At 41.2% G+C, this 15,615-nt stretch overlaps 1 protein-coding gene and 3 pseudogenes across 1 annotated transcript; 3 read left to right on the forward strand and 1 right to left on the reverse strand.

Moving 5' to 3' along the window:
- Positions 1-15,615, forward strand: part of LOC146466047 (uncharacterized) — a 451,139-nt pseudogene that overhangs the window by 412,073 nt on the left and 23,451 nt on the right.
- On the reverse strand, positions 547-15,431 carry LOC146466077 (uncharacterized). The gene is made up of 5 exons (XM_085127796.1): positions 15,101-15,431; positions 10,230-11,420; positions 5,253-6,328; positions 3,022-3,242; positions 547-2,889 (listed from the first exon to the last, which is right to left on the reverse strand). The coding sequence occupies exons 2-4, from the start codon at positions 11,407-11,409 to the stop codon at positions 3,027-3,029; spliced, it is 2,472 nt and encodes an 823-aa protein (XP_084983922.1). The 5' UTR covers positions 11,410-11,420; positions 15,101-15,431; the 3' UTR covers positions 547-2,889; positions 3,022-3,026.
- On the forward strand, positions 6,473-6,609 carry LOC146466078 (5.8S ribosomal RNA; annotated as a pseudogene).
- On the forward strand, positions 8,270-9,081 carry LOC146466079 (large subunit ribosomal RNA; annotated as a pseudogene; the record flags this gene model as incomplete).

Here is a 15,615-nt window from a genome sequence, read left to right on the forward strand (position 1 = left end):
GTTTGGCTTTTCGGCCAAACGTTTATTTTTCGGACAATATTTTAACCTCAGATTTTATCCTCTGTTAAACCCAGCCAACGGTTAATTCACTCCAACAACTACAAATACAGTGGAACCTGGTTAATACAGACAGCAAAGACACACGCAAAAGTGTCCGTGTTACACTCTTTTTTTATAAGAACCTCTTTTTAAAAGAACGTTGACGCTGATATAGGCTATAACAAGAACATTACCCAGGCTTAGAGTTAGTTAAGAACAATTTGTTTTGACCAAATGTTTTTTAAATGAACAGTATAGAAACGGATAAAATAATACTTGTAAAACTTCAGTGTATACGGCCCTATTAACCCAAATAACAATGGATTTCGTATTACAAGCATGATACATGTGGAACATCACATTTTGTGTCAGGCGTATGTTTTTGTTTTGGTTTTTTGTTTTTTGTTTTTTGTTTTTGTTTTTTTGTTTTCTCTATTCAGGACTGTTAGAAGTTTTACCTGAAAAAACTTCACGACAAAAATTGCTTTTTAATTCATTAACTTGAACAGTTTGAGCAGTTCTGATTTACATTCTAAAATATTTTCGCAGCAGTAGATTTGTTGAAACACTATAAAAGGTATCTTAGGAATATCTTAAGAACTTTTTTAGGCTCAAATTGCCAAAAAAAAAAAAAAGAACGTTCATCCTCAGCCCTTAAATTACACGTTCTTATATTTGAAAAAAAAAGAGAGTATTTGGGCTCTCAGAATAAATGTCACGGACACATGTTCCATCGATACAAAGACTCTAAGCACACAACTAAAAGCAACAGAACGATGTTTGATGTCTTATCTATAACTTAACTTCAAACTGAAGAAACCTTATACTCATTCAAATCATTAGTTTCACACTAAAATTTAATGTTTTCCCTGTCAGAACTTCAAACGCGACTGACAACGTAATCATTTAAAATAGTGTGTGACTTTGCTCTGAGCCTGACATTTTCAGTTTGTGGTTCATCCAGTCACGGAGTGAATATTAAACAATTTTTACAATTCGCAGATAACCAGTCTCCGTAAAGCAAGGTTACCTTGTTATGAGAGCATGCCGCGCGAGTCACAGAAAAGTGTCCGTTGCCCGTAATAAGCCGGCTTAATAAGAGAAACATTTGCTTTTCATCAGGACACAGGCACAACTGTCCGTATTATAGGGAGACTGTCACACTGATTTTGCTGTAATCATTTGGTCAAAGCTGCGCAAATATTAGACAAATAACTTGTTTTTCTAAAATGAAATTGCCGTTAGAGCGCCGGGAAGAAAATATTAAGGGATTTCACCGGGGAAGAACAAACCATGGCCTATTTTTTAGGTTGTAAACCATTTCCATCCTAGCTATGAGCAGCCAAACATAATTAATGGTAGTTTCTGTGCACTTGTAGCGTTATCAGTGACAAACCTTAACCATTAGTTTGACAATTTCATCGATTCAAATACCTTTTTGGCTGTTCAAAATGACACAAAAAAATAGTTGACACTGTACCTTCAAGCAGGTGCCCTTCAAGCGGTTTCCAATGTACAACTTAAGATTTTATTTTCATTAACTATATCAGTTTAAGACGACACATTCTTCAACGCTGTCAGCCGATAATTCGCTTTAGTGGCGTGAAATACTTGATGAACCGGGGGATTTGTGTTAAAATCTACACGAAACCAAGCTGTGTTTCAACTACAAATATTTAGCTTTCGATTTGATTGGTCTAGGACTCGACTTTAATCTTTCATCGTTACTTTCAGTTTACTTCCAAAGTAACAAAACTCGACACTTCTTCAGTATGTTACGTAACATTCTTTCTAAACTACCACTGTTCAAGTTGACTGCAAATGGTTTGATCCCAGAAGTCATGTCATAAGTAAGTAAATTATGATCATCTGGGTGGGTGTAGTCCTGAGAAGGACTGTTTGTGGTGACTTTGACTGACGTTTCAGCAACCTGAGTGGAAGTCATCATCAGTGAGACTAAATTAAATTGTTATTAGTAGATGGAATGGAGTTTCCAATTGAGTGTCGTAAAACCAAAACCAAAGTTATTACTCTGGCCAATCACAATAGATGTAGACAATTCAACGAGCCAATCAGAATTCGACGCAAATACATGAAACTGGCGCTAAGCGCGGGAAAATACGTGCGGCCAAAACACGATTGGCTTTGGTCTGGATTGCCATTGGTTGAGAAAGTGGCGCGAGTTTTATTAACCAATCACAGAGCGTAGTAATGCAAAACCAAAGCTAACACGAAATTACTTTCGACACTCAATTGAAAACCGCTTCAAATGTTTCTGGTTATTGACCTGATTGGTCGACCAAGTCACGACATGATTGGTCGTCTGTTAAGGACGGTGCCTCCTTTCTCTACTGCGCATACGTCCTGCGCATGTCGAGAAAAAGTCGAGTTTCTTAACGGCGCTGTCTGATAAAACAGAGAGAATTTTTGCGCGGTTTATAACTACGCGGGAAAAGCTGATCTCAGCAAGTGTTATTGGAATTCGAAAATAAAAAGTATTTGCCTAAGTTGTTGTGCTTTGCGTTAATTTCGTTTATTCTGAATTAAGTTTCTGCTCAGTTCGCTTTGACTAACTAACTAACTAACTACCTAACTAAAAGGGAGCCACGAATTTTCTGTAATAAGGTGATGCTACGGTACCGATTGAAGTTTCATAAGTTTTAAAGAGTGTTTCAGTTCTTCTTCTTCCTTCTCTTGTGTTGTGTTTTTCATAGGAACTCTAAGTTTCTTCTTCAATTCTCTTCTTCATCCACTCCAGGTCTTCTCTTTCGACGACCACTTGCTGGTTCTTTGGAAGTTGAGACACTCCATGTCTTCTTCAACGGAACTCTTCTTCTTCTTCTTCTTCTTCTTCTTCTTCTTCTTCTTCTTCTTCTTCTTCTTCTTCTTCTTCTTCTTCTTCTTCTTCTTCTTCTTCTTCTTTGTCTTCTTCTTCTTCTTCTTCCTCCTCCTCCTCCTCCTCTTTGCCTCCTGTAACTGCACTTCCTTTATTTGAGCCTATTTCTCCTCCTCATCCTTTTCAGGTCTTTAATTACCTCTTCCATGTTTGGCCTCAGCATTGGTTCTCTTTCAACACAGCTTCTCGCGTGGTGCTGAAAATCACGGTTCGTTATCTTGTCTATTTGCCTTTCACGCTGTTCTGGATCTGGTTCTTCCCGGATACACATTTCACAAACAAGAACGCCAAAACTGTACACATCAACCTGGTGAGGATAACAATATTGCAGAGGTCATAAAAGTCGGCTTTTACAACCCCACCCCGCCCAGATGAAAAATCCCAAAGTTTTTATGCTCACTTTGATTATGGAGCTCGAGTATCCTTTCTTTTTAAGAACGTTTTAACAAATTTTGCTATCATCTATCGATCACATTGTTGTTAAAAAGTTGTTTCTCGAACTCATTAATAATTCAGGAAAGTAATACAGAGGAAATAACTATCGTTAAGGAGGTTTGGAAACGTCACCTCAATTAATCAAACAATTTGACTTTTCCTTTCAATTTCTCGAAGAATTATTAATGGTTTTTAATAACAGCTGTACCAAACACTCGAAAAGTGTTTCAATCGATTTGCAACGCTTAAAAGTTGGTTTAAATATAAAAAACTCGGCTACGCCTCCTTTTGAATCCACTTCCCGATATTTGGAAATCGTATGAAACACTCCTCTTCGTGTTTGATGTAATATTTCTCAAACTCATTAATGATTCATCAAGAGAAAACAAAGAAAATCACTACCGTGACCGTGGTTTGGATATGTGATCCTTATTACCATAAAATTTTTTCAACTTTAGCCTTGAATTTCTCCAAGAATTATTGATCATTTGAGAAGCCATATCAAACACTCGAAAGTGTGTTTCATCAGATATCCAAACACCTCGAAGTCGTTTAAAAAAACTCGGCTGCGCCTCGTTTTTTCAACCTACTTCTCAGTGTTTGGATATCTGATGAAACACACCTTCTAGTGTTTGATATATTACATCAAACACGAGACACAGTGTTTCATCACATATCAAACACCGAGAAGAGAGTTGAAAATACAACGCGTAGCGGAAAATTTTTGACGAACTTCGAGGTTTTTGATATTGTGATGAAACATTGTGACTAGAAGTGTTTGATATAACTTCTCAAACAAATTGATTTTGAACGAGAAATTAAGGATGCAAAAATGAGGGGTTTTTCATCAGATATCCAAACATGTCACGGTGCATAGGCGCTACTAAAACAACACCATCATCCAATCAGGACATAGCATAGTAAAGGAAAAAATCAAAGTATATGTTGTGGTTCAAATTTATCCTTGGTTTAAATTTCATCTCCCTACTTTTCTTGGGTATGGCATGGGAAATAGAATTTAAATGAAGGATAAAATTGAACCGTAACATATACACAAAATTATTTTCAGCAGTCGGTTGAAAGTTACTCTACAGAGTGTTAATCTGTTTAAGGCCACAAAAGAGATTACCTGTTTATTTCTTACCTCAGGGAATTATAATCAGACAAAGCTATCTTACCCAACCTCTCTCGAAGAAAGTTTGACTGGTAGTGCACTTGCATGAAGCCAAAAATCTTAACTTCTCAGTTCAGAACTACAAAAAACTACAAAACCTGCTAGCACGCAAACAGCCCCAGGAAAACTTACTCGTCCGTAACTGGAACATAAATACAACTGGCGTGCGTTCCTTCTAACTCCGGGCGAAAACATTTCGGATCAGAAAAAACTATTTTTCGTTCAATACGTTCAATATCAGAAATTTAATTTTTTTTAAAAGAAATTTGAAAGTTTCAACACTGAAACGTTGACAAGATTAAAAACACTACAAGCAATCGGTAGAAAAAAGAAATATGAAAAACACTTTTGGGCGTTTTGAAAAACGCTCGTCTGTTTCATCGCGGCAAGAGGACCTACAATCAAGAACAAAAGGATTCGGAAGAAATTTTGCATAGTATACTATTACCTGCTGTTTAAGTATGACCTAACTAAAGAAGCCTTGTTATGCCCTTACAACGCATTTTACTTTCCCACACCCTCCCCCATACAAGGGTCAACATTGTACAGGGGATAGAGGTCTGGGAACGGAGATTTCTTGCGCATGGGTACCGTTTTTCTGTCGTGTGTGTGGGTAAACATCGTAAATACGAATTTGTCCCAACCCGTTTCTCCTTGATTGGAGCTCCTAAAATAATACATTTGTTTTCTGACAGCGTACATACTAACCATGCAGCTAATTGGCAGATCCGGCGCTTCATTCAGGGACTCCGGTGCACTATACATCGCAGTCTTAATGTCATTCCTCGTGTACTGGCGTACGAAATTAGCAGTCTCGTAATCCGCGACTTTAGCTCTCCATTGGTTATCGTGTCGCCTTAGCAAGACACTGGCACTACAGATGTCGTGGTGGATGATGGGTCTGGGTTTCTGATGCAGATAATTGAGCGCCCGAGCCACATCCAGGGAAATAATAGACACTGCTTGTGTAGACAAAGGAGAGTCGCCTTTATCATACAGTCTTTCTCTTAAACTGCAGTTCATGATCTCAGTTACTATCAGTGGTCTTTCTTCATCAGTAGTTACTCCAAAAACCTGCAACAGGCAGGGATGGTGGCATTCTGACACGATGTTTGCTATCCTCTCAAACCATTTCCTTTCGTGAGGAGACGAAATTTGGCAGTACATTTCTTTCACAGCGACATCAAAGTCACAAAATCTCCCTCTGAAAACCGTTCCGCGCACTCCTTGTTTGAGCTCATGATCTGTAAATTCAATTTCATTCCGTTTAATGGTCCAGTCGCGGGGAGTGGTTTGTTGTAGTTCCTCTTTTAATTCCTTCTCCAAGGTTTCTGATTGGCCTCTTAATTGTTCTCTTACCATTCTCATCTCTCTCTCTTTTACACTCAACTTTTCTTGCAATTCAGCAACTTGTTGCTTCAATCTTTCTTTATCTTCTAATTGTCCGCGCAGGTCAGCTAATTGTTCTCTCATCGGTCTCATCTCGTTCTCGTTTATAATCAACTTTTCTTGCAATTCTGCAACTTTTTGTTGTAATCTTTCTTTATCTTTGTCTTTCTCTTGTACTTGACCTTGTAGCCTCATCGTTTCCATTTCCTCCCCAAATGTTTTCAACTTTTCATGGATTTCAGTAATTTCCTCCCGAGAGGTTAAATTTTCTTCACGCGTTTTTTGTCGATGCTCATGCAGGTCACCAAAGTGCTCTCTTGACATTGACACTTCTTCCTTTGGCTTAGTGACTCCTTGCTGGTCTACCCTCTCTTCATTTGGGTTTTTTTCGCTGACTGGATATACAAGTAGATAAACAAACAATCAGTATAAGTTTAATTATAAAAAACAAAATTAATATTTAAGCCAGAGCAAACAACGATAGAATGAGAAGCTCGCCGAGCTTTACATACGAGGATTACCATACAGCTGATGTTCGAGAAAAAGAGCCTAATTACTGTAGTAAATTTATTCTTCTGCGTAAGTAGTGTGAATTGCAGAATTCAGTGAATCATCGAATCTTTGAACGCAAATGGCGCTCTTGGGTTCTCCCAGGAGCATGTCTGCCTGAGTGTCCGATATCATCCAACGCACTTGAGTGTGCGGCATTGAGGCGTCACGGCACACTTATGCCGCCGTGTCCCTTGAAAAGCAGAGAGACTCGCATCGTGCGTTGTTCTGCACCCCCATGCGAAGGCTAAAAATCCATTTGGTCCTTGGCTGGGTGAGTGTCCGGAGCGCGCGCGGAGTCCCACGACAAAAACGTAACTATCTGGACCTCAGGTCAGGCAAGGCTACCCGCTGAATTTAAGCATATTAATAAGCGGAGGAAAAGAAACTAACAAGGATTCCCCTAGTAACGGCGAGTGAAGCGGGAAGAGCTCAAATTTGAAATCTCCGAGGCCTGAACGCTTCGGCGAGTTGTAGTTGCGAGAAGCACTTTCTCGGCGGACCGACCGTGCCTAAGTTGCTTGGAACAGCACGTCGCAGAGGGTGACAACCCCGTCTGTGGCGCGGACGGCCGCTCACGATGTGCTTTCGAAGAGTCGGGTTGTTTGGGAATGCAGCCCAAAACGGGTGGTAAACTCCATCTAAAGCTAAATACTGGCGTGAGACCGATAGCGAACAAGTACCGTGAGGGAAAGATGAAAAGAACTTTGAAAAGAGAGTTAAAAATTACGTGAAACCGTTGGAAGGGAAACGAATGTTCATTCCCTTTATATTGCAAAATCTATGTTTTCCTATCACCAACGTTTGCTGCCTTCGCCCTTTTTAAATTTATTTCCGACTGGTGGTCAAATTCACAATTATGATACTAGAACCTCAGCTCATTTTCGACCTCACACCTGCCGAACTAATATCAAGCAATTTACTATACTCTATAGAGGGCCAAAAAATATGGAATGCTTTGCCATTATCAATTACGTCTTCCCCTAGTCTATCCACCTTCAAAAGAAAGCTTCTTGATTTCCTCAGTTAATTGCATGAAACGTCCGACTCTGTTATGTCTTTATAGTCTTACCACCGTATGTTAAAAAATCTCAATACAATGTCTTTACTGGTCTTAAAGTCCTAAGATATCTCCGAGGAGACCTCTCAGTATAAGCCCGGGGGTTTCTTGAGGTCTCCTCGCCACTTCTTACTTCTTCTTTTACTATTATTATCTACTCTAAACTTATGTACAATCCTAGTCTATTATTCATTGTAACTTTCTATGTTTGTATGTCGTGGTGAATAAATAAATAAATAAATAAATAAATAAATAAATAAATAAATAAATAAATAAATAAATAAATAAATAAATAAATAAATAAATAAATGGACTCAGCAATGCGCCGTTTGAGATTCAGCCGGCGGGTGGTGCCGGCCCGGGGTTTGCGGATCTGAATGGACCGCGGTCCCGGGCTCGGAGCTCCCGGTCGTCGCACTTCTCTTGGGCGCGCGTCAACGTCGGTTGGGACTGGGTCTGAAAGGTGCCGGGAACGTAGGTCTGTGCATCCCCCGGGGTCGCTCGGTCTGTAACAGCCCGGTTCTCCTCGCGGCTCGGGCCCGACCGAGGCGATTGCAGCGCATGCCTCTCGTAAGGCTAGGGTCCCGTCCCTCCGACCGGTTGTCAGTTGTGGTGGACTGCTTGCAGTGCTCCGCGAATGCTGCCGGTCGTTGGGGTGGTGATCTCGTACCATGCGCTTGGGATGTTGGCGGTCATATGGGTCCATCCCACCCGTCTTGAAACACGGACCAAGGAGTCTAACATGTGCGCGAGTCTTTGGGTGCTGAAAACCCCGAGGCGTAATGAAAGTGAAGTTGGCTTTGGCCAGTGAGGCGAGATCCCCCGTTCCGCCGGGGCGCATCGTCAACCGACCTATTCTACTCTTAGGAAGGTTTGAGTAAGAGCGTGTCTGTTGGGAACCGAAAGATAGTGAACTATGCCTGAATAGGGTGAAGCCAGAGGAAACTCTAGTGGAGGCTCGTAGCGATTCTGACGTGCAAATCTATCGTCAAATTTGGGTATAGGGGCGAAAGACTAATCGAACTGTCTAGTAGCTGGTTCCCTCCGAAGTTTCCCTCAGGATAACTGGAACTCGGTGAAGCAGTTTTATCAGGTAAAGCGATTGATTAGAGGCCTTAGGGTTAAAACAACCTTAACCTATTCTCAAACTTTAAATTGGTAAGATGTCCGACTTGCTTAATTGAAGCCGGACTTGGAATGCGAGTGCCTAGTGGGCCATTTTTGGTAAGCAGAACTGGCGATGCGGGATGAACCGAACGCGAAGTTAAGGTGCCAAAGTCGACGCTCATCAGACCCCACAAAAGGTGTTGGTTGCTATAGACAGCAGGACGGTGGCCATGGAAGTCGGAACCCGCTAAGGAGTGTGTAACAACTCACCTGCCGAAGCAACTAGCCCTGAAAATGGATGGCGCTTAAGCGTCGCACCTATACTCCGCCGTCGGGGCGAGTGCGAAGCCTCGACGAGTAGGAGGGCGCGGTGGTCGTGACGCAGCCTTTGGCGCTAGCCTGGGTGAAACGGCCTCCGGTGCAGATCTTGGTGGCAGTAGCAAATATTCAAATGAGAACTTTGAAGACCGAAGTGGAGAAAGGTTCCATGTGAACAGCAGTTGGACATGGGTTAGTCGATCCTAAGAGATAGGGAAATTTCGTGTCAAAGCGCCCGATCCCGCGCCGCCTATCGAAAGGGAATCGGGTTAATATTCCCGAACCGGGACGCGGATATTGCCGTTCATCCGTGTGCAGCAAGTGCGGCGACGCAACCGAACCCGGAGACGCCGGCGGGAGCCCCGGAAAGAGGGTGAAGCCTACTAATAAAGGGATATTTTTTCGCGGTTTAAAAGCAGAAACTTTTGGTATCCAAAAAGAAAATTGGGGGTAACTATGCATTTTTTAGAGATAATAAAGCTTCAATTTGGAAAAAAAAAAAAAACGCCATACATTGCTTTGTATTCTACTGCTTTTTAGAACAATCGTTGCTTAATTATCTCTAAAAAAAATGCGTGGTTTCCCCCAACTTTCTTTTTGAATTTCAATAGCCCTTGCTAAGATCTGCTCTTTCCGCATCGTCATAAACCGCGCAAAAATACTTTGGTATTGGTAGGCACCGTACTTAAGCGAGAGGGTGGCTTAACCTGCTTCACAGGTTTTAAAAGAACGGTGCCTCCTTTTGTTACTGTGGATCAGTTCTGCGCATGTCGAGATGGTCCGAGAAGCTCGGGTTTCTTAAGGATGGTGCCTCCTACTGTAGAAGTATTTTTGCTCCGCCGGCTAATGACTACGCAGGAAAAGCAGATCTTTGCAGGGCCTTTTGTATAACCACCCATTTTCAGAGATAATCGTGCTTTAATTTGAAAGGGAAATGCCATATATTGTTTTATATTACCTCTAAAAATTGTCTTGTAACCCCAATCTTCTTTCCGGCCCTTGCTAAAATCTGCTTTTCCCTTATAGTCGTAAACTACGCAAAAATACCTCTGAATTAGGAGGCATCATTTTAATGGCAAATGAAACCTTTAAAAATCGCCTGTAATAACATGTAGACATTTCCGTAATACTTCAGGTTGAGATCAACAGGGACGTGATGGAAGTACGAGGGGGATTGTTCCGCCGGAGCTTGGGGTTCTCTAAGCTGTGGAGTAATAACAAATTCTTAAGATTACCCATGTATTAAGCGAAAAAATTCCTACCAGAAATCATCTTTCCAATCAGTTCTTTACATTGTGCCTCCCAGCTGTAGGCGTTTTCGTACGTGGCGCGAAATTTGTCAACTTCCGTAAGTCTTTTCTCTCTAGCCTCTTTCATGGCTTTTCTGATTGCTCTAAACCAATCTCTGGGATCGTCTGAATCAACCACAAAATGCGATCCAAAAGGAAGTTTGTTTACTGCTTCTCCAAATCCCGAGTTTCGACTTACAAGGATGGGTAGACCAGCAGACAATGCTTCCAGTCCTGTGAGACCAAAACCTTCTGTTCTTGAAGGCATGACGGCAAGATCTGCCTCACAGAGCACCTTTTTCAAACTTTCTCGATTTCGTAAATATCCTCTTACAATCAGGTGTCGATCAGGGATGCGACACTTAAGGAAACGACCTTTTATTTCCTCTTTCTTTCCCTCTGGTGCACCAACGAAAATAAGATGGGCCCCTTTTGACGAAGCTACAGCTTTAGCTGCAATGTCAAATCCTTTCAATTCAAAATCTTCAGTATCTCCACGGCCAAAAAGAAGAACTTGGAATTTCCCCTCTCTATCACGATCCTGTTTAACCCCAGAAAATTCACCTAAAATGCCAGGAGTAAAATCAAGGATCGCTTCCTTGCTCTTACATAAGTAGAGATGACGACGAAAAATGTCGTACAACTTGGGTCCAACAGTTACGACAAAGTCAGCCAATTTGCAAAGTTCAACCTCGATTTCGTTCTTTTTTTCACCGCATGAAATTGGATTGGAGTATGTCTTATGCATTGCAAGTTCTTCTGGGGCTGTATGGACAACCTGAAACCATTTGCATTTGCGAAACCTCCTTATGACTTCTGCTTGAGGACCAAGCTTTACCCCATGACCAACAACTACGTCAATGGGCAAATGTTCTGGTGGGAAGGAAAGCCAATCAAGTTCATCCATACCGGTAACCCCTGTTGCCTCAACAAGATCGATTTTGTGATGAGAAGCTGATTTCTTTTCCTCGTCATTACAGTGTGGGACAAAGAAAGTGACATTTACGTCGGGAAACTCAGCCACGTTTATGGCTAACTCTCTGTTTAGGGTGGACAGGCCTCCCTTGCTTGACCCCCATTCGGATGCCAGGAACAGAACGTTAATTCGATGAGGCTCGTCATATTCTTTCAAATCCTCTGAATTGGATGCCATCGCAGACGTTCCTGAAACCCCAAAATATGCAGATTTTAAAACCTATCCGAAGGTTATTTGTAGAATACCGTACGTCAGCTAACGAGTCTCTACTATTCACCACTATCAGAAATTAACTCTGATAATCATTTTACATAAAGCGCCCAAAAGCATTGCTTTATTTCCCCTGCACTGTGTCAGAAATTTGTTTCTTGAGTCAGGTTGAGTGGCTGAATGCTTCTCGGCCTATAATTTGAGCAATCAAAATCTCAGTTGCTAGTTATTCTTACTCGGTTAGAATTGTACCTCGAAACTCCATTCAACACAAGTTTCTCATTTCATCTGTCAAACGTCAGCTCCAAGACTCGATCACCGAGCCTGCTATTTCTACATCTTGTGGCAGTTCCAAAATGTCTTGTTACATGTAACATGTAATTACCATGCAACATTTCTCTTATTTCCTTGAGATTCCCTTGCAGTGAACAACAGTGAAAGAACGCTTTCATCGTTTTCCGCAAATTTCACGTAGTTTTCATGTGAAACGTGGGTGAACGAACCTTGCATAGTTTCAAAGGCAGCCCTTGAATGGAACAACGTCAGTCACGGTCATTGGAATCATTCGGGTCTTTCGTTTTCTCCTCCCAACCACCCGGGGAGGGGGGCATATTTTTTGGTATGTGGTAGGCTGTGGAGGTGGACAACACTAGCGGGGAGAAGGGAGCAACATAAAATTCCAGTACCTTCCAGTAATTCCTTGTTTGTCTATAGTACATATATTCACTATTAGCTTCCCACGCAGTCATTTTTTGGGGTAGTCGCGTCGTACGACTACGTGGGAGGCTCGTTCGCTATAGGATGTTTTAAGGCACAGTTATTAGTTATTTGTTTGTTGGCTTGTTTGTTTTTTATCTCCTCTTTTGTGCTGTTCAATTCCTTCAGAATTTTTGGAAAGAAATTTTTTTTTTCAGATTTGTTTCGTTTTCTGTGTTCTTTGTTATTGTTTGTTTGGATTTTTGGAACTTGTTGGCCTAACTTATTTCGCAACAAGTTAACGAAATTTGCATAAATTTAAATTTTCGTTTAAATTGTTTTGCTATTTTTCCGACCCAACATTCTAAATCCTCTTTTAAAATGTAAGCCACTCGGCAGTCAATCCAAAGTCTTTCTTTGTGCTGCAATGTTCAAGATTACAACTTTTTAGTCTAGGAACATTTACGCAATTACGGTTTATTTTTAAGAACTACTCCATCCCCTAACTTTTTTTGTAAAATAACGCATTGAGGAAACCGTACCTCATTTTGTTGAGGGCGAGAAAATCTCTTCTATGATAGGAAAAGTAACGGCTTTTGTCTAAAACCTACACAAGATTTGGTTAACTTACCCCGGAAGTTTTGGTAGACGGGACCTTATATTTGATTGCACCAAAGAATTAGATTGTTTTGAAATGTCAGGATGCAGTACTTCATATGGAAATTTTTTTTTCCAGTGTCAATCCCGGATTTCACTTCCGTCGCTTACGATGCCAGAAGAAATGAGTCGATCAATCATCTTTGCATATTTTATACCCTCCCTTCCCACCCCCTCCCTACTGCCTATTTATCACCGTCCACGGTGACAGGTAACGATTTCTTGAAAAAATCGTTCTGCATATTGGGGAGTTTGATTAACACGTTTGATTAAACACAGGAATTAAATTAACAGAAACTCACTGAGGAAGAAATAAGCGAAAGAAGTTTTACACTACGTTTCGATGACTCCATGTCATCATTATCAAGTGAAAAGAAAATGAAATTGACAACTTAATATATACCGTGCAAGGCGAAAATTTTACGTTTTATCGCCTTGCACGCTATATATACCAGGATACGTAATTAATGTTTGTTTGTGTTTGTTGTTCGTTGCTAAGTTCAAACTGAAAGCGAGTGACTTCCGGGCCAGTCCCCTCTGATCTAACAATAGAAGTGGAAATTAAAACTAGTGTTTCATAACAACAGTGCTTAAGTGAAACTACTCAGTAATTTTATTCCTCGCGAAGCGAGGGCCGAAGGCCCAAGCGTAGCGAGGTTAATAAATTTGTCGGGCCGAGCCGGCCCGAGCGGAGCTAAGCCGCGCGAATTCGAGCGAAAAATATATTTATATATATGTGTATATGTTTATATCTTTGAAGGTGTCCGCACTGTTGCCTGGCAACAGTGAAAAACAAAGTATGAATGACGCCAGACTGTCTGGTGTCGTCTGAATCAAAATTTGCATACATCGGAAAAAATATGCGTGCATGATCAAATTTCAACTGCAATGTTCATCAATATTCACTGGATACAGAGCTATCTCTCCAGAATCTTTTCCCTTTCCTTTAGAAATCTTTTTTGTGCAAGATTGCATTGAAGAAATTACACGTTTTGTGGCCGCGGTAAAATAATTTTTCGTGGGAAATAAATTCATCGATCACGACAGCGCTGCACGCCCGTTGTACATTACGTCGCGTCAGAAATAGATTTTCAACCGCAAACTAGCCTGTGGAACTACGAAAAGACCATGCTCATAAAAAAAAAATCCTATACCCTTTTTAATCTCCTCATTTTATTCTACAATACGAGTAAAGAGGGTTTTCTACCCAGCCCCAGCTTCGCGAGGTTTTGCGAGTCACGTATTTCTAGTATTTACAACATCTATTTCTTGAGCGGATGATGGGTTTACTTGTTGAGTAAAAAACATTCGACTTGTCATCGAACTAGCCTGCGTAGCAAGCGTTCCCGTACGAAAGAATTTTTCCGCATTCTCGCGCGGCCAGAAGGCGGAAAAATTCGTTCGTACGGGAACGCTTGCTACGCAGGCTATCATCGAACTGAAATCCATTTCAGTTTGACTTGGATGATTTAGAAGCTTGATAGACTATCTTACTGCTGCATTTTCGATCGGGTAGACGGCAGTTCGATAAAGGCAATAGCAGATTACTTGGTCAAGACGTCAGATTGTCATACGACAGTGTAAAAAGTTGAGTCAAACGTTTGGCCTCTCCATTCACGAGGCTATTGCTATCTCGATTCCAGCTCACCATTTAATTTAAATTCATTTCAATTTGGCTGGGATATTTCAGGGTAATTTGTACACAGTGTACCCTTGCCTGTTATTGCTGCTATTTAAGTCGGAGAGGGGGGAGTTTCATGTAGGTTTCTTATGTAAGGTCGAAATTATAGATTACTTGATCATTACTGAACATCTTACCGTGTCCTGAAGGAACGGTGCTCTGTTACAGGAGTCAATACAACTCTACCTCTGGCCCAATTCTTCGGCTTTCTCGAGAGGTGAAGAGGGGCATGAACGTTTGCAGAATATTGGAGCTTCGGCTAATTTTTTCCTATAGTATTTCAGTCGGTAATTTCGATCTGAAAGTGCTGTCATAACCTAGCATTTGTAATTGTAGTTTCGGATTTTGTAGATTTTCGACACGGTATTGCGGCTTTGCCGCTTTTTTCGTGGTATTGCGGTTTTGGGAAACGTTTTTGTTTGGATTCTCAAAAACGAAAGACATTGTGTTTTGCAGCATTATTGCCTCGACTTGATTCAAACTTTCAATAACAGACTTAAGGTGAACATCACTCCGCCGACCCACAAATTACTTCTAACGATGTTTGATGTATCTGAAAAGCTCAACTTCGCTTATCAGGCCAGAATGAAAACAATCAGTAGCTCAGTGCTGAAACCAACTCACCTTATTTTCTCTGCTCGGTTGTTCTTTTGTCCACTGGTGTCGGTAACTTCGGAGAGAACTCTCCGCTCCCGTTTTAAAACTGAATGATGGTTCAGTCAAACCTTCCGGCACAGTTTATACTAGTAGTCCGTCTGCGGTGCAAGCTAACCAAGAGCTAGACCGAGAGTTGAGGGCATTTAACACAGTGGATCACTGACTCATTAAATAATGACTTTATCAGACTGCTCCAATTCAAAACTGGACATTACTTGTCTCAAACCTTGCAGTAATTCACAAAAATAGACTTAACACGTATTTACACGCGAAAAGTACAAAATTTATTCGAGACATTTCGCTTTCCCATTGCGAATCTTAATTAGTTCTTTGTCATTGGATGATAGTTCGGGGAATACCCTGGTGTGGTATAACTGGTTTATTTTTAGACTGGCCCAGGCTGCTCGCGGCCTAGATCCCCTCCTCGTGTCCTCCAAGGGGTTTTACTGAGAGGGGCCATGTTTTTCGAAATTCCTGTCAAG

This window comes from Pavona decussata, unplaced genomic scaffold (assembly GCF_977016875.1).
Source record: "Pavona decussata unplaced genomic scaffold, jaPavDecu1.1 SCAFFOLD_154, whole genome shotgun sequence".
Lineage (NCBI taxonomy): Eukaryota > Metazoa > Cnidaria > Anthozoa > Scleractinia > Agariciidae > Pavona > Pavona decussata.

Bases quoted from the DNA above. Each gene is read 5' to 3' on its own strand.
- LOC146466077 (XM_085127796.1), bottom strand. From the start codon at position 11,409: ATGGCATCCAATTCAGAGGATTTGAAAGAATATGACGAGCCTCATCGA. The intron at 6,329-10,229 runs GTAGGAATTTTT...TTGTATATCCAG, and splicing joins GATTGGAAAGATGATTTCTG to TCAGCGAAAAAAACCCAAAT. The intron at 3,243-5,252 runs GTTAGTATGTAC...TATCCTCACCAG, and splicing joins ATCTGCCAATTAGCTGCATG to GTTGATGTGTACAGTTTTGG.